We start from the raw sequence: 18,319 nt of genomic DNA, 5'->3' as shown, positions 1-18,319 counted from the left end.
GCTAATAAAATCAGTTTAAATTTCCTTGAAACTAGCAGATTCAGGCATATATCATTCAGAAATTCAATCAAATTTTTTTTTTAATTCAGTTATTTTATTTTGCAAAAATAAATAAATAAATAAAAGTTAGATAAAAAAAAAAAACAGAAACTCTGGATATTAATGTTGAAGAAAAAAAAATAAGGGTTAGTTACAGTTTGGTGAAAACTCACAAAACACCACATGAAAATGTTGAAATTAGTGATTGATTGAAGAAATGAAAATAGTTGCATCAGCTAGTGATACTGATGAAGGTAGTGAAACAGAACCACAACTAGTGCCAGCACCTGCAGATAACCTTGAAACAATAAGGAACTTTCTGTATTTACATAAATTTGGAGAAAACCCGTTACAAATGCTGAAAATTATCTGTACTGATTATTTTAAACAAATAAATGAGTTGAGAAATACAATGTTAATTGTTGAATTAGCATTATATCTAGGTTTCACACCAGCAATGAAAATTTAGTAGTCCATTAGGCCAACTGAGGTATTTATTAAGTGGTCCAAAAACTCATTATGGTAGCTTAACTTTAGAAAAAAATGAACTTTACAATTCCATAATTCACAGTACAAGTCAAAAGTTATTAATCGCCATATGTTACAGTCTAAAATAAATTAGGTTCATTAGCCCATAAAAATTAAAGATTAGTAAAAGTGCAAAAAAGCTAAAATAATATTTATAAGTAGATTCAACATAGAAATTAGGATGCTGTTATATGACTTTAAATAGTTAATTAATTATTTATAATCAATTCAATTAATTCAAATAGTTTAAATAGTCAATTAATGAATTAAGTCAATTGTAAAAGAGCAAAAAATATCATTTTAGTGATGAACCATTGTAATGTCAGTACATGAATCCAAAGCACAGCAAAACATATAAATTTGAAATTTCACCATTTAAAATCTTTTTTTTTTTTTTTTTTTTTTGTATAGGCACTCTCTGTTATTCTTTTGAATACCACACATTTGAAATTCCATACCATGCATTAAACAAAAAAAAATTAGTACAATAATTTTTTTTTAAATGCATGGATTTTGTTGCAAAAAAAAAACATTTTTTTGTTGTTATTATTTTGTAAATTCCACACATACTTCAAAGCGACAAATTTGTGGCCTTTTCATGTGATTTTAGTGAAATTTGGCGACAATTGTGGCCATACTGTGTATACCCTAATTATATCTAATGAGTTGTGATATCAGCCTACATTTGGAATAATCCAAAATAAAAAATATATGAAACTGTCAAGCATGTAGAAAATAGTAAACCTTGTTATTTGCTTCTTAATTCTAATAAATTAGAAAAAAGACCTAGTGTAACCAAAATAAATAAAAACATTTGTGTTATTGTTTATTTTAGCATTATGTTAGGATTTTTTTTTTCTCATGCTTGATTTTAAGTTGTGTTTATTGGTGTTACGTTACTTATCTGACATTTTTAGCAAATGTAACTTAGCTCAAACACATATGCCAGTGAAATATGCTTGATTAGAATGAAACAAATTGAATAAAGAATTCATTGGTCAAAATTTATATTGACTAGCGGATGTAATAAATGGATATAATTCTGGTTAAATGTAAAAATGCTGCCTTTAAAAAAGGATGATATTGTTGTTCCAAGTCTCTTTCTTCAAAAAAAAGTTTAAAAAAAAAACGAAATTTAGTGGTCTTCTATCCCAAGAAAGAGAAAATGGTTAAATAGGAAATCTGCTTTAAGAAAACTTTAGAAGAGTTGGATGATGAAATAAGCTAAAAATATGTATACTTATGTATAAAATTTTACCTATAGAAATCTGTAAAAACTTAAAGCAAGAAATTTAAAACAATAAATCTTTACCTTGATCTTTGAGGCTTCACAGTGTAAAGCTTATTAATTTTTTCTATGGTACCAGCTACTGTAGCACATATTTTATTCTCTTCATCAATCCATGTTCCATGACCTCTGAAATTCAGCAATAAATAAATATTGATAAGTAATGCAATCTATAAAGTATTCTATTCTATTATAGTAATGCTATTCTATTCTATATTCTTATTATTAATGAATGGAAAAAGTATATTTAATTATTACAGGAAAGCAATAAAGAAAACCACAAAAAAGTCTCAAAATAATCTAGATTGCACTTATTTTGAATTTTATTAAAATAAACAAACATTAGAAATTTTTTTTTTAAAGATACAAAAATATACCTAAATTAAAAAAAATTGTGAATGCTTTATAGATTAAAACCAAATGTAGGAAAAGGGAGAAAATATGAAAATCTCCAAGATTTAAAATAAAGTTAAAAATAAACAGTGATATTGAGCAGGTGATCTTTTTTCTATTGTTTAATAGATGATTCATCAGTAAAATATTACCAATTTATTAAATGCATATTTATAACTATTTCCTCGAATGATAGAAAAATACAGTTAGTAAAAAGGCAAGTTAAGCTAAGTTTTTAATAAACTCACAGAATAGTTTACTCTCTACATTGATAATATAAAGAAAAATTATTTTTTACCTTTAAAATATTTTTTTAAAGAAAAAAAAACTTTCCATACATGATTAAAATAAATCTCCTGTTTTGCAATGGAACATAGGCGTCGTAATTTCTTTTGGCAGCCTGTATCATATAATCAGGTACTGACAAAAGCTGTAAAAGTTTGGAAGTGAAAGAAGATACTAAGGAGCTGACAGTCTACAGTGCGGCTCTCTGGAGAACTCCTCCAGACACCCGTCTTGCGTTGTGGCACGTACTATGGTTACGAGGAAAGGTCACTTCGAATAGGGGTGTGGGGTAAATAGTTTTGCATCTTAGGGTAGGTCGTTGACAGTAAACTAATTGATACCTTCTTTCCTCCATTTCACACCCATTAAAAATGTGCTCTCGCTTGTTACCATAGCAGCAGACAGCCCCAGACTTTCAGTCTGGAGGAGTTCTCCACAAAGCTGCACTATAGAATTATTGTGACTTTATCATATTTACTGCAAAATAAAAAAAAAACTAGTTTCTCTTAGAGATACTGGACCATTTTTTAGCGATATGGTTATATGAGTCTTCTTCACTAAAAGAGTTGAATTTTAAATTAAGTAATGAAGTTCAGTAGAATATTTGGTAGTAGAAATTTAGAAGACTATAAGGTAGTAGATATTTTTCTTTCCTTATTGATTTGTTCTTTTGGCACTTTGAAGATTGCAGTTTACGCACGCAATACGAAAATATTCTCGAGTCATTACAGATTTTAAATAATTCATTCTAAATTTAAGAGTACCTAAGTTTAACTTATTCACATAACTGGCAATAACAAATTAAAGCAGTATATTCAAAATATGATTAATTTATTATTCAGATAAAACTATTTTTTACTAGCTACCACTTAAAAAAAGGTTTTCCTTAAATCCAAACCTCATAAATCCTTCATCAGAAGAAATAACTGTGCCTGGAGTCACAATTAAATTATTTTCCAGCACAGGGGATTTGTCCTCTTCATCTTCGTCCCTATAACGTCGTATATCAAACATTTTGTTTCTAACTTCAGAAGATTCTCATAAATTAAATACAGAAAAAATTTAATTAGTTTTATTTAAAAAAAATATTATCAAACCCAACACAAATTATTCGCGAAAAAGAAATAAACAAACTACTGAAGTTGCCAGGTTTGAATTTCTTTTATTCAACAGTTAAATGTTTTCGCTGCAAGGGGAAAAACGCTGAGGATTAAATAGGTTCAACATCCAAGCTATAAGTAAATCCTACTTTAACAAATGCTGCGGAATTGCTCTCCGACATCAACAAAATAATAAAAACTGGTAGAACTGTTCCCTGGATGTTGAAGCTCCAGTCTTTAGTTGATACTGTAGTCTCCATGAACTGTTCTCTATAGTATTGTAAGAAAAAAAATTGTGTCAGATTAATTCGCCAGTTTTGTCGTTCATTGTAAGCTGTAATTAGTCTAATTTAGAAATTATAGCATGATGCGTACGGCAAAAGTTATTGTGTTTGATCTTGGTAAAGTACTATCATTACTATTTTGTTGCTTTATCAAATTTGAAAAAAACAAATATTGTTTATTTTACTATTAAAATAGATAATAAAGTGTCGCAATAGTATTTAAAGTCTTGTATTAATTTTTATGAAACAATCTAGTTGCAACATATATTCGTTTGTGAGTCTAAAGTTAAGTTACATTTAATTAATTTCGTTTTCTTATACAGTACGTCACAAATAAGAGGAAGTTTATTTTCTTGAAGTACATTCGCAGAGTTTATGTTGCGGTTTTTGCAATTAATTAAAACCAACAGTGTTTTGTAATTATCATCTTGTGGCTATTTAATGTTTTAGAAATGCAGGTTTCATATTGAAACTAGTGATGTAACGAATAGTGATGGGGCCGAATACCGAATATTCGGCCAAATTTTAGGCCGAATACTTACTTTTTAAACTTACATTGTAATTAAAGTAATTTTCAAATTTTAAATTAATAATGAAATAAATATTAACGAAATTGCTTTTTTAATCTTTGTATATTTAAAACAATTTTAACAACTTGATTTATTTTTTGTAATAATTTAAATATCTTGATGCCAATAACAAGGCAATATGGCTTTTATAAATCTAAATAATTAATAATAGCATATTTTAGTTATAGTTATACTTGTAATTTATATGCTATTTTATTTAAGATAAGAACTCATTACTTACTACTGTTAAATGTATTCTTAATTTTCTTTTTTGTCAGAAAAATTATTAAAACTCAGAAAATTACTTTTTAAAAAGTTTCACTTTTAAAAATAATTTTGTAATTAAAAAATTTTCAAATTTTAAATTAAAAATGAAATAAATATTAACAAATTTTCTTTTTTAAACTTTCTATATTTAAAAAAAATTTACAACTTGATGTATTTTTTGTAATATTTTAAATATCTTGATGCCAACAATAAGGCTTTCACAAATCTAAATAATTAATAATAGCATATACTTCATTATTTGGCCGAATACCGAATAGTGGCCGAATATTCGTTACATCCCTAATTGAAACTTAAGTGTAGCTGTTTAGCACTACAAGGAAAGTTTTTCGATTTGATTACCTGGTTGACAACCAGGTTAGCACCTCGCAAAGGGCTTTAAAATTAAATTCCAGTATGAAACCAACTTGAAGAATAAGACTTATTTTGACTCCCAGGCAAACTATAAATTTAAAAAAAAAAATTTTTTTTTTGCTAGTTTAAAAACTTTTTGGCACTTTTATGAAGGTATTTTATGAAATTTTTCCTCTTTACAATTTAGAGTAAGTAATGCATACTTCTATTGAATGTTTCATTTCTTAATTTTAACTAACATTTGCTGACTTGGAAATAGTTTTATTTCTTTAAAAAATCACAAGTCTTATTGTTGTCTGGTAAAAAAAAAGCATCACTATCATCAATTGAACAATACTGTCAAAGCTACGAGTTGAACATTTGTAGTCACAATTTCAAAATTTGGTCGGCTGTTCAGTAGTATTTATGTACAAAATATTCTTTTAATCAACTGAGTGACATAACATATCAAATTAACTTCATGTATATAATTAGTATTATCAGGAAATTCAGTTTAGCATCGACTGTTGAAGTCGTTCATACTTTCATATACCTTCTCTGAAACATTTAACCAAGCTTTTATACTAGTTATTTTTAAAGAATAATTCCAAGAATAATTCCAAGCTCTTAAAATCTGCTCTTACAAGTAATACAAAGAGTCCCAATGCCAAGTTTCCTGTTGATTCTATGGAATTAACATGTCATAATTTCTAGCCTTAATGTCGCTTCTTGAGACCACCATGACAGGATGAAAAGAAGGTATAAAACTAACACTTCAAAAAAGAAATTTCTCTCCAACCCTTCCACTCACATTGACCACTTAAGTTCACCACATTTAGGTATGGACTAGGAATGGACGGTGAAATATAGAGCTTAATACGGAGAGTATTTGATTGTGTCTCTACGAAAGATAATCCCCAGATTGTTGCCTATCCAAGTAAAATTTTTGTTAGCTGCTTTTCAATGTAAGCACAATCAGAAGCATACTGTTGCTGATGCGTCAGCTATCGTTGCAATGGTCCTTCAAAATTTTCTGATTGAGCCAAAATGTCCTGGGGTTTTAATTATTATATTAGTGATATCGGTATTTTGAAACAGGGATAACAATCTTACCTCCTCTTATAATCTAACTTTTTTTATAAAATAATATAAACTCTTAAATTACTCAAAATTTATGTGATATTTAATAGTTTTAAAATAAATTTTTTCTTTCTTTTTTTTAGATTACACATTGTGGCCATTTTGGGTTGATACTCACGTCAGGATGCCTTTAACAAAAGACAAGTAAAACTGCTTATTATGATAGTTTATTAATTTATGTCATTGTGATACCATTATGGGCATTAAAATATATTTCCTAGCTTTTAAAATGTTTTTAATTTATAGGTTTAATTTTTTTAATCATTCTTTATCCAATTTTAATTGAATCTAATTATTATTTAACTTTTATCAACATCTTAAAAAAATGAAGAGGAATATTTTATTCTTTCCTTAACAATCAATGTAACGGTTAATTTTTTATTTCAATATGAATGTATAACTCATTAATTTACTGTTGCTGCAAAATTAAATATCAAAATCTATTTTTAACTCTTTATTCCTTAAGCTACTTTATTTCTCTCCCAACCAAAATGTTTCAGTTACTGTGTTATATTAATTCTCACAGTCTTTTTGGTGATTAAGATGTAACCAGATTATTTTAAATTTAATATTAATTACTCGGTGTTGAATTTGTTTTTAGCCATTTTATATATTGATAAATCACCAACTATGAAACAAAAGTAACAACTTATAAAAAAAAAATATATATTATTATTTCAGAAACATTACAGATTCAAATTTAAACTTGAAAATATTTAATTTTATTGTGGAGCCTTACAATTGATTAAATATTTTAGAATAACCCTTTAGTCTATTGTATTAATTGTAAATATTCATTTACAATTATGTGAAATTTTTTATCATACTATTAATGTTAATTTTTCTCATTTTAATTTTATTTTAACAGGCATAATCAAATTGTTGATGGTTCTGGTCAAAAGGTTAAGTGTTATCCAGATGTCCCTGAAGTATTAAAAAAGTTAAAAAATGATGGTTATTTACTTGGAATTGCTTCAAGGTATGAGGTTACCTAAGATCTCAAATTGTCAATTTAAATTAATGTCAAGTTATGAAAATATAATTCTGTTTCAATAACCATTAATACAGGGTTTTAAAGTGTTTTGTTGCAGCAATGACAATAGCTAATACACGTTTTAAAGTAAAAAATTAGTTAAGTATTTTGTAATATTTTGCTCTAGACTTCTTTTAAAGCAAAATAAATAAATAAAACAGTAAAAAATTAGGGTATTATGAAATAAGTATCTTAAGTTTGTTTTTTATTTTAATGTTTTCTTGTTATTGAATAATTATTAAACCTTTATATGCATTTTTGATGAAATAAAGAATTTTAATTTTGGGTGAGGATTTTAAAGTTAAAATAAATATTGTATTTGAAATTTTGAAGGTAGTTTTGAATGTAAATTAATTGTGCAATGTTTTGGCACAGCTAAGCACTGTTTTTAATTAAGACTGAACATTAACAGAATTTATAACATTTTATTATTTTTTTATTAATCTTATAAAAATCTTATTTTTAATAAATAATTACTCTGAGATTTAAATTTTTCTTAACTTATTTTTTTTAATATTTTTATATTCCATATTTAATATTATATATTTTCAGCCATTTTTTAAAAAAGGAAAAAATTATAATTTATTAAAGTTTTATTTCTGAAAGAATTATTAATAAATTTAATTAATTCCTAATTAATTGTATTTATTTTTAGAACAGAATGGCCAGCAGGGGCGAGAGAGTTGCTTAAGTTATTTGACTGGAACAAGTTTTTTACCTTTCAAGAAATTTACCCTGGAAAAAAGACTACTCATTTTCAAAAGTAAGTTTAATAATTTTGTGTTGTATTGTGTTTATATTTGCAATAAATATATGTTAAGAAAAAGCATATTTTTTAGTTTGAATTTTGTGTAAATTTGATTTAAATCTGAAAAAAAAAAAGCTCAACCTAGAAAATTAAACTTTTAGTGTCCTAAAATCTACATTTACATGTAACTGTAGCATCTCTTTGTTTAAGTTGATTTTAAATCCCTTACTACTAAGAATCAGAGCTGTGAGGAGTTAAAATGTTTGACTCCAACTCTAAACTTTTCGAAAACGCAGCTCTAATTTGTACTCTGTTAAACTTTTAACCAAGTCCTTAGAGAGTATAAGTGTTATTACTAATGTTAAATTCTAATATAATTTCATATTTCCAATTTTTTTATGTTTGATTAGAATTAAATATATTTTATGTATTTAAAATGAAATTTTATATTCCCACATAACATTTGAAAAAATAAATTTTAATTTATTTGTTAAAAATATTGAAATTGTTCAAAACTATTAACTGGATACCTGAAATCAAGAGCCAAATAACAATTTATTATCTTCTTATTCCACAAAGATTCTACAGTGAATATTCATAAACGGATAATTACTTAACTACTCAAATTCATGGGTGCAAGTCTTCCGTCCCCAGGACGGATTTCCGTCTTTCGAAAATGTCCGCGGACGGAAGTAAGACGGGAACAAGACTGACTTGAAGACGAAAATCGGATTTTTTTTCTGTCCTTAAAAATATTTTTTAGGTCTACGTTATTGGTCTGCTTTCTTATGTCCTGTTGTTATTTTATCAAAAGACAGATGAATAAATATTTTTTGTACAGTATTTAAACTTGATGTATTATGGTAAGGCTTTCTTAGATAGTTTGCAATTTGCATATGTCGAGGGGGTATCATACCTGCCAACTCTTCCGGATTTTCCGGAAGATTTTGTTTTCATATTTAAAGTGGTAGTAAATATATACTATTTTTTCTCTTATAAAGTTAATTTTTAAATGATTTTGATCACCACTATTCTTACAAAAATTAAGCACATATATTAATATGCGTTACTATCATGGTTGTCAACTTAAGTTTGCTTATATACAACATATTTGTTTGCTTAAAATTGAAGTTTTAATTCTAATTTAATACCACTGGGAAAAATGATAATGGAAGGGATTAAAAGTTGGCAGGTATGGGGTATTGTGTATGTTAGGTATTTCAGTCAAAAAATTTTCAGTCTTGACCTTTTTTCCAACTTGCACCCATGCTCAAACTACTTCAAAACGGCTAAACTACTTCAAATAGTGCATTGAATTTTTATGCATTATCTTTTTAATTTACTTTGCTAAATGAATTTGATATTGAAATTTGTGAATCCAGATGTAATTTATTAATAAAGTATATTGTTGAATAATTTGTAATAGTACATAAAATTGTTTGTAAGGAAACGCATGCATATTTTTCTTAGTTGTATACAGAGTCTTAAAAATCTTTTTAACTAATACACCCAATTAGTAGGTTAACCATATGGAAGATTTAATCTCCCATAAAGTTATAAAGTGTTAGAAATATCTAGTGAACTCAATAGACTCTTAGAGAAAGTCATTTAAATATAAATTAGATTATTCTTTCTGATTAAATTCTTCTTAGTCATCACCCCCGTGGCAGAATCGCGGCGACATGGCGACATTGTCGCAGAACTTAACAGAGTTCTTGCAGAAAGATTTTTCTTTAGAGAAGTAAAAAATTTTGGTTTGTTTTTCATCAGAAATTTCCACGCAAAATTCAAATTGCGCATTTAAATAATCACTTTTTGAAGCCCTCAATTAATGCCGATATCGTTAATCCATTTTGATTGTATTTTCATCAGTTATTGACATTGATTTTCACGTGGCGTTTAGATGTCCGGATGTATTTCAGGTAGGTGATATGGGAAATTCGAATTACGCATTTGATCATTTACTTTTTAAGGCAATCATTTTATCAATTTTTTGGGCATTTATTGCTTTTGATTTCCACATTGTTCTTAAAACCCAATATTTTTCATACGGTGTTATTTTCTACAACAATCAAATCTGAAAATGGAACATTGCATTTGATTAACACCTTTCTGAAGAGTCCGATTCGCGTGATTTCATCGTCGATCTGTTTTTTGTTTATTACTGCTACAGATTTCATTATGTTGAATTATTTTTTTCATGTGATGATGATTTGCAAAATGCGATAAAGGAAATAATTAGTGCGCCCTCCAACAATATGCGAGAATATTGCCCATGTATTGTTTTTTTTTTAAACACAGCGTTTTAATTACCTTTAATTAGTAACATTCATCTTTGGTATTATTGAATGTACATTGCAGAAAGATATTAGTGCTAGAGAGTTTTGTCGCAGAAAGCCAGAAAAAATTCTGCCACTGGGGTCATCACTATCTTATCAGAAGAATTTTTATTTGTTTGTTGACTTCTCTTTTAGCAAGATTAAATATAAGTTAAATTCTTTTTGATTAAATTCTTCGTAGTTATTACTATTCTTATCAATAGAATTTGTATTTGTTTATTGACATCTCTTTTAGCAAGATCATGAACAATATTAATGTAAACTATTTTATACTTATGGGACATTGCAAATATTATAATTCATGTTTAAGGTTAGAGTTGTCACAGCTGTTGTTAATAAATTTGATATTTTAAAAATAGTCTTCTAAATTGTTTTTCAAGCTCATTTTTGTTTTGAGTTTTTTGCATTCCTTTGCCTGGCACTAAAGAAATGTGGAATTTCTTCATTACTAGTAATATGAAAAAGGGGAAATATGAAAACAAAGGAATAAAACAAGTGTATCTAATAATTATGTGGAGGAGGTGGAACTCCATATAGTAATGTTATAATTTCTTTTTACTGCTAAAGATAAAACGTTTTGGACATTTTATAATATAAATTATTATTTTCCCAAGAGTTGAAACATATCATTTATTACATTATTGTCAATAAACATCTACTATTATTAGTTAAACGTATAATTATTTTATTAGATATAACAGTATATTTTTAGGTCACTTTATAATTTGTTACAATGAGGAATGTCATTCTGTTATAGTTTAATTATATTTTATTAAACTTTTATGCGCATAGAAACATGTAAAGGTTAATTTCTACTAAAAAATGGAATTTCCAGGGACTAATCATCCAGGTAAGATGTTAAAGCATTTAGTTATGGTTGGGTAACAATGACTTTTTGTTGTGTAAAAGTTTTATTCAATCTTTATTTTTCATTTTTAGTTTATTTAAAAGGTTAGACAACTTCTTGTCTTTTGAGTGCTCCTGAATATTAAATTGATGCACCCCTAGTTTTATGAACAAGCACAAATAGTATTTAAGTATTTAAATTTGAAATTATATGCCACAGTGTGCATTTAGAAGACTAAGCATATTTCAAGCCAAGTTAGCCAATCTCATAATTTGGGAAAATCTTTCTCAAGTTAACTTCAAATTTAAATTATATTGTATTTAAGCCTTGGACATACAATTATTTCATTTCTTTTTCAAAAGCAATGATGTGGATGTTTGCTATGGAAATTTTGAATTTCTTTTTTAAATGTGCCTTTCTTGCTAAAAGTTGTTTATCAAAAAACTCCTATTTACTTCTGTAACTATTCATGTATGTAATAAAAAAAAAATATTTTGTTTTTCACTCTAACTAAAATTGCAAAGTACACTCTTCAAAAAAGAACTGCTTCGTAAAACATTTGTACAGCTGTCATTTCGTTTTGTATAATTTGGTTAATTTTTACTGTTCACTAGTTATACAACAAACAACTTTTTAAAAATTTTGTTTTATCCCTTTGTTCTGCTGAAAAGAATTCAAAAATGCTTCTTGCTTAGCTTCTGGAATAACCTGACTCCTTAAAACGCGTGAATATTTATCTCTGCCAGTTTATTTTTGTGTTTACATTTCTAAGTTTTACTTTTAATTTCTGGCTATCTTTATTTTGTGAGTTTTTATGGGTTAAAAAATACTTTTTGAATGTTTAATAACTTAATTGATTTTTCACAGGATTAAGAAAGATTCAGGAGTCGATTATTCGGAAATGTTATTCTTTGATGATGAAGATCGAAATATACATGATTTAAACGCTATTGGTTTGTATTTTTTCATGAAATATTTTGTAAATTGTGGTGTTGCATATCTAACTTGTTTCAATACTATCATATTTTTCATTGTCAAAAAATTAAGAGAAAAAAATGAGAGATTGGGAATAAATCACTTTATAATATCACTCTATTCAATTATATATAAAATTCAACACCATATATATATCACACTCTTTAAGATGTAGACAAACTTTATATTGTTCAATTATGTAACAATAGTCAATATTATAATATTTTTTATTGTCTTCTACTAAAGACTGGTGAAAAAACCCACTTTATTTGCTACCATAATATTTTCAATGCCCTAGAAGACTGGATTAAATCGCAATAAAATAATTGGAGTCCACTGTATAATTTTATTATTACTTAGATTCAGAAATTATTCACCATTCTTTTTTCATTTTGGAAAAAAAGAATAATGAAATATGCTATTTTTTAGTGTTATTTTATTTTAGCTTTTTTATTTAGTGATTTATTTTACCATCATAGGAAAGGGTTATTTAATTTTTTTCAATAGGCTGGCTATCGCCCTTCATTCTACAGACAAACATGAACAAATAATTAAGATAAAAAAGTTTTAATCTTTTATGAGATCTATTTAAAAAGTAATAATGTTAAACACTTTCCAGCTTTTAACTAAATCTTGTAATTATGGGGTGGTATTTTAGAGCTTTTATTGTTTAAAAATCATATATAATAATGTTCGTTTTCTTTCTGATGACCAGGGGTATCATATTTGTTGTCATTCCCTGGGAAGATCTTCTAATAAAACCAGGCATGTAAATCTTAAATTTCATTTTGTGCGAGATATGATTGAAGATAAAATATTGAAAACTGTTTATAAGAATACTAATGATAATATTTCTGATTTTTTAACTAAAGCTGTAACTTTTGAGAAGTTAATTTTTTCATTGGAAAAAATAAGTTTAATTTGAAATTTATATTAAGAGAATTAATTTTTTTTATGTGTATATTGTTATTTGTGTTAAAAAGTAAAATCCTTCTCGCAGGGGGAGATTGTTGTCATTCCCTGGGAAGAATAGCTACGAAGTCTTTTTCTTTTTATGCCACCAGATAGCGTTCTTTTTAACTTTGTATGTGTTGTTTGCTTTTTGTTAATAAACTTCACTTTCTGTCTGAATCTCGATCCACGGACTACAATGTTGAGTTAATAGTTCAAAGATTTTTTTTCATTATAACTTATTTACTTCTCCTGTGTACACTTCAAAAAGAAAGGATCTATTGATAAATTGCCATTCTGCGACAAAATATTTTGTATTGCTTTTGATAAATTAATTTTTATAGAATTTTCTTTCATTCCATTATCTTGCTAATAAAATTCTAAAAAGAAAGCTTTTTTTTTTTGCTGTTACGGGGTTGCATAACCACTTAACCATAACTGGAAAAATATTTCTCTGACTTTAAATTTCTAATTATAGCTAGAATTCTATATTTCTATCTTATATTTGTTTTTTATATCATTATTGTAAAACACCTCATATTTCTCTTTATTCTCAGGTGTAAAAAGTATATTGGTGACAGATGGTGTTACTCAGAAATTAGTTGATGATGCCTTAAAAAATTTTGAAAATTCTTAGCAATGCTTTTTTTTTTTTTTACTAAAATATTGATTGTTATTATGTTATTACAGTTGCATTTTATGTGTAAAATTTCATAATTATTTATTTGTACATAAATAGAGTGGATATTAGTATATTAAAGCTGGTTTTTCATATATTATTGTGAAAGCTTTCCCTCATTTCTTGCTTTCGAAGTCATGTTTTTTAGTATTTAAGGGGCAAGTTTTTTAGTGGAGAAATGCTTTAAAATTTATCTAAAATTTTTTTTAGAATCAGTATAATTTTTATTTGCCAAAAAAATATTAATATTTTTTTTCATGCACTCGTAACAAAGTGATCTTTTATTGTGTCTAGTTTTGCTTGGACAACAAGGGCAGTTAGATTGAGCATCAACTGTTATATATTTTCTAACAATTCCATAATTAACTTTTTTATCTCCTGTAATTAAGCATTTTATGGAATAAAAATAAAATAACCATAGTTAACTTTTTTATAAATAATACTACATGATGATTAATTCTAGTAGATAGTAACAATTCTTATAAACTATACTACTACTAATAACAGATAACCATCATATTACCAAGTTACCATATAACTAGCAGTTAATTTTATTACCATGAAAAGGTGCTGTATACTTAGTAGCATAATGTGTACCCTATTGTTGGCTGTTTTCTAAAGAAAAATTTTTTTTTAAAGCAGTAATGATACTTTAATTCTTTATGTTTGCACAAAAACAATGTACTGAAATTCCATATTAATAAATTTTTTTTCAGATATGGCATCTTTTTTTTTTAAATATTCATATTCTAAGTTTGGGCAAATAAGGCATGATTGTCTGCCCATACAAAACATGCACTATGTAGACAAAAATTACCATATACTTTTATTTTATTATTTCCTTCCTTTTTTTTTATATAAAATTTCATATATTCTGGACAAATTGTGTATATGTGTTTTTTTTTAATGGTAACATTATAATTATTGGAACAGTGTTTATATATATGTTTCAAACAAGAGTTACTTGCTTAAGAAATTAAGGTAAAAATATTTGCGTATAAAATCCTAATTTTCAGTTGTTTCAAATTGTATAAAATCACTTCTTGCCAACTAAATTGTTTGCACATTATAAAACACTAATTAGGGCTCATACATTAAGCCAAAAAATATGTATTACCCCGAAAAACTTATGTCATAGTGGTTGGATAATTTTGTTTTGATAGTTGGAATAATTCAGGTACTTTATGCTGGTTAAATAGTGGTAACCTCAGTAGCAGTATTTTCTGAGCCAATTTGCAGCATCATCTTTGTAAATTAAAGTTTGTCTGCAACGAAACGCAATCATGGGGAGATTAATAATGTAAAAATAAGGCTTACCTAATAAAGATAGCAAAATTTTGTATTTGTAAATAGTAGATATAAATGAAAGAGAAATGTGTGTTTAAATTCAATTTGAAACATACATAATAATGCTTAAATGAAAAGTCTATGCTTTAGCAGTTTGATTCCTGTAATGTTTTAATATTTTCTGTATTTTACCACATTTAGGAAACTTAAGGGGAACAAAATTTGAAATTTCATTCTTCATAATTATGGAACTCATATTTTTGGATAAATCTTTGAATACTGAAATTTTAATAATTATTTGTTATTTAATTCAATTATGGTTAAAAAAAGTTTTGAATTTTAAGGTACACAAAATTTTGCACCATTTTTAAATATATAGCTCATATTATCATATTATATCACATTAAAATATATAATTAAATAGCAAAATATAAAATTGTTAGTCGAATAGTTTCTCATTTATGTAGTTTAATTTTTTTTATAAGTTATTAGATATATTATTTTAAAGATAAAATGTTTTTTTTTTGGGGGGGGGGGGGATTATTAAGAGATTTTTATTTCTTAAAAAAGAAAAACTACATACCTCTCTCTCATGTAAATATTGGAACTGTATTTCCTAGATTGCAGCTACTTCTCTATATTTTTATGCTTAAGAATCTAAATCTGACTAAAAAAAACTTGGTTCATTCTGAGAAAATGCCATTTTGTCAGCTATTTTATAAACTAATTTACTAGTTGACGCTAATTAATTAGCATATTGAAATCTGCCTTTTGGGCTATCAAAACTGGTTTTAATGTTAATGTTTAATTTGTTAATAATGTGATGTTTTAATTTAAATGTTAGAACAGGTGTGATTTTTTTGCTGACTGTGTACTTTTACTTTTAGTTACATATTGTCATACATTATACAACACAAAAAACACATAAATTCTTTCAAAAATTGTGCAACTGAAAATATCTGATCAATTAGGTATTTTTTATGCTTCGTATTGAGTCTATGAGCTCCTCCTCTATACCCTTCTAAATTAAAAAAAAATTAACAAGTAACTATGCTATCTCTTTTTAAACAGTGTCTATTTTCCACTTTCAATTCCTAAAATTGAAGGTATTTTCTAATTTAAAACATATTTCACACAATTTTTACTGGACCCACAATTAAATATTTCAGCTGAATTAGAATAACTATTAAAGAAAAAAAAAAGTAAAAAGCTTCTACATGAAATTTTTTTTTCTACATCCAACATGATTACAATTTTAATTGTGGAATTCTATTTTTTTTTTCTATTTTAACTTGATAGAAAATAGTTTAAAAATTGTCCAAATTTAAGTATTAATCAGGAATATTTCCAACTTTCTAAACTTAAAAAGAAATTAAATTTCTAAACTTTATTATTGTTTTATTCTGGATTTTTTTTATCTACATAAAGCTTGACAGTTTGTTGGACTATCTATGTAGACATATAGTAAAAAAATAAATTAAGTCTGTAAGTATTTTAAATATTCTTTTTCTGGAAGATTGTTCCAAATACTTTTTTTTTTCATGATTTGAGTTGACAGATAGTTTTAAGACTTAGTTCTTTTTACAATTTAAAGCTTGATTATGCACTAATATATTACTTTTTAAGATCTTTAGATTATAAAAGTCTAGCTTTAATACATTAAACTAATTGAATGCGTTTGTTGTTGCTGTCAGTGAATGGGTGGGTGACCCATTTTGATTATTCTGCTTAGGGTGCTCGGTATCGGTTCTTATTAAACTGTTCTATTGTAGAATGCTTAATTTCGCTCAGGTCTTCGGGCTAACAAAGAGGAAGGAGCCATGCCCTCTGCATAAAATTAAGTTTGTATGTCTTCGGATCATCCTCAAAGATAATTTCCTGACTGTCGAAAATAGCCCACTGTGCTGCTCAAGTGTGATGTAAATAAACTATTACTACTTTCTCTCGTTTATTATTATTAAAAAATTTTTAGTCAAGCATGTTGTGAGAGTTATTAAAAATCAGGCTAACTTAAGCAATAATAAAAGCAGTAGATTTAAAAAGAATTTTAGATTAAAAAGAAAAGAATTTAAAAAGAATATTTTTGGAACTGTTTTGTAGTTGATTGATCCAGGTGCAGTTTTTGTGGCAAAGTGCTGAAAACCTGTTACAGGAAATATAAAATGCGGGAAATCTTTTGATAAATATGGAATACTGGCAAGAAAGTAAAGAATTTCGAATTATATCATCTACTGAAATATTGAATTATACCATCTTTAAAGAATTTTCTGTTGTTTAATTAGTTCTGAATTAGACGTTTGAATGGATAAAATGGTAAAAAGCCTTTTGTTATTTAACTAAATCTTTATTTTTTTTATATATAATACAGTCAATTCGTTATAACTCGAAGTACGATAGCTCGAATATTACTATAACTCGATTTTTTTATGAGGTCCCGACCCTTTTATCTTCAATTTCATGTTAATTATTCTCGATTACTCGAATTTTACTCCCTTAAACTCGATTTTTTTTTTGGATCTTTTAAAGCAAGAAAAAAAACCTAGGAGCTGATATCTTGCCCCTACCTTTGCAACACACACACACAATGTCTTTTGCACTCTTCATGGAGAAGCTAAGGCTGTCCCTCTTGAAGTATGTGAACAGTGGTTAAATGAAACGTTACCAAATTTTCTTCAAGGATACAGTTAAAATGATGTTTTCAATATTGATGAAATGGGTTTATTTTTTAAATGTCTTCCAAATAAGACTATGATGTTTATGGATGAAAACTTCTCAGGGGGTAAAATGAGCAAGGAACGTTTGACTGTTCTAGTTGGAGGAAATGCGTCTGAGACAGAGAAATTGTCCTTACTTGTTATCGGAAAATACCAAAATCTCCGATGTTTCAAGAATGTAAAAACGTATCCTTTGGATTACAAGTCTAACAAAAAGTTTTGGATGACATTAGTTTTATTTGTAGACTATGTAAGAAAATGGGATCGGAAATTCTTCGCAAAAAAAAAGAAAAGTGATACCCTTTATGGATAAATGCACAGCACATAGTGATCTACCTAATTTGAAAGCAGTGAACTTGCAGCTTCTCCCGCCAAAACGCAACAGCAAAGTTGCAGCCGATGGACCAGGGTATCATAAAGTGCTTCAAACAGTCTTATCGTAAATGGCCTGTCAGAAAAATTATCTTAAATATTGTAAGCAATCAGAAGATTTGTAATTAAT

General features: G+C 26.8%; 2 protein-coding genes across 2 annotated transcripts in view; one reads left to right on the top strand and one right to left on the bottom strand.

The window, feature by feature from the left end:
* Positions 1-3,696, bottom strand: part of Rrp4 (exosome complex component Rrp4) — a 28,845-nt gene extending 25,149 nt beyond the window's left edge. The window contains exons 1-2 of the mRNA XM_043044183.3: positions 3,432-3,696; positions 1,880-1,984 (exon numbers count right to left, since the gene is read on the bottom strand). Coding sequence (XP_042900117.2) covers positions 1,880-1,984; positions 3,432-3,547 — 221 coding nt within the window. The 5' untranslated portion in view covers positions 3,548-3,696. The remainder of the gene's footprint in view (positions 1-1,879; positions 1,985-3,431) is intronic.
* Positions 3,697-3,805: 109 nt separating this feature from the next.
* Positions 3,806-13,913, top strand: LOC107454375 (magnesium-dependent phosphatase 1). Its single transcript, XM_087164590.1, has 6 exons — positions 3,806-4,034; positions 6,328-6,388; positions 7,113-7,223; positions 7,933-8,040; positions 12,079-12,164; positions 13,695-13,913. The coding sequence occupies exons 1-6, from the start codon at positions 3,998-4,000 to the stop codon at positions 13,772-13,774; spliced, it is 483 nt and encodes a 160-aa protein (XP_087020716.1). The 5' UTR covers positions 3,806-3,997; the 3' UTR covers positions 13,775-13,913.
* Positions 13,914-18,319: the final 4,406 nt, after the last annotated feature.

Source organism: Parasteatoda tepidariorum, chromosome 5 (genome assembly GCF_982258835.1).
Source record: "Parasteatoda tepidariorum strain Cologne lab strain chromosome 5, Ptep-v5.0, whole genome shotgun sequence".
NCBI lineage: Eukaryota > Metazoa > Arthropoda > Arachnida > Araneae > Theridiidae > Parasteatoda > Parasteatoda tepidariorum.
This window is presented reverse-complemented; position numbering and strand designations above follow the sequence as displayed.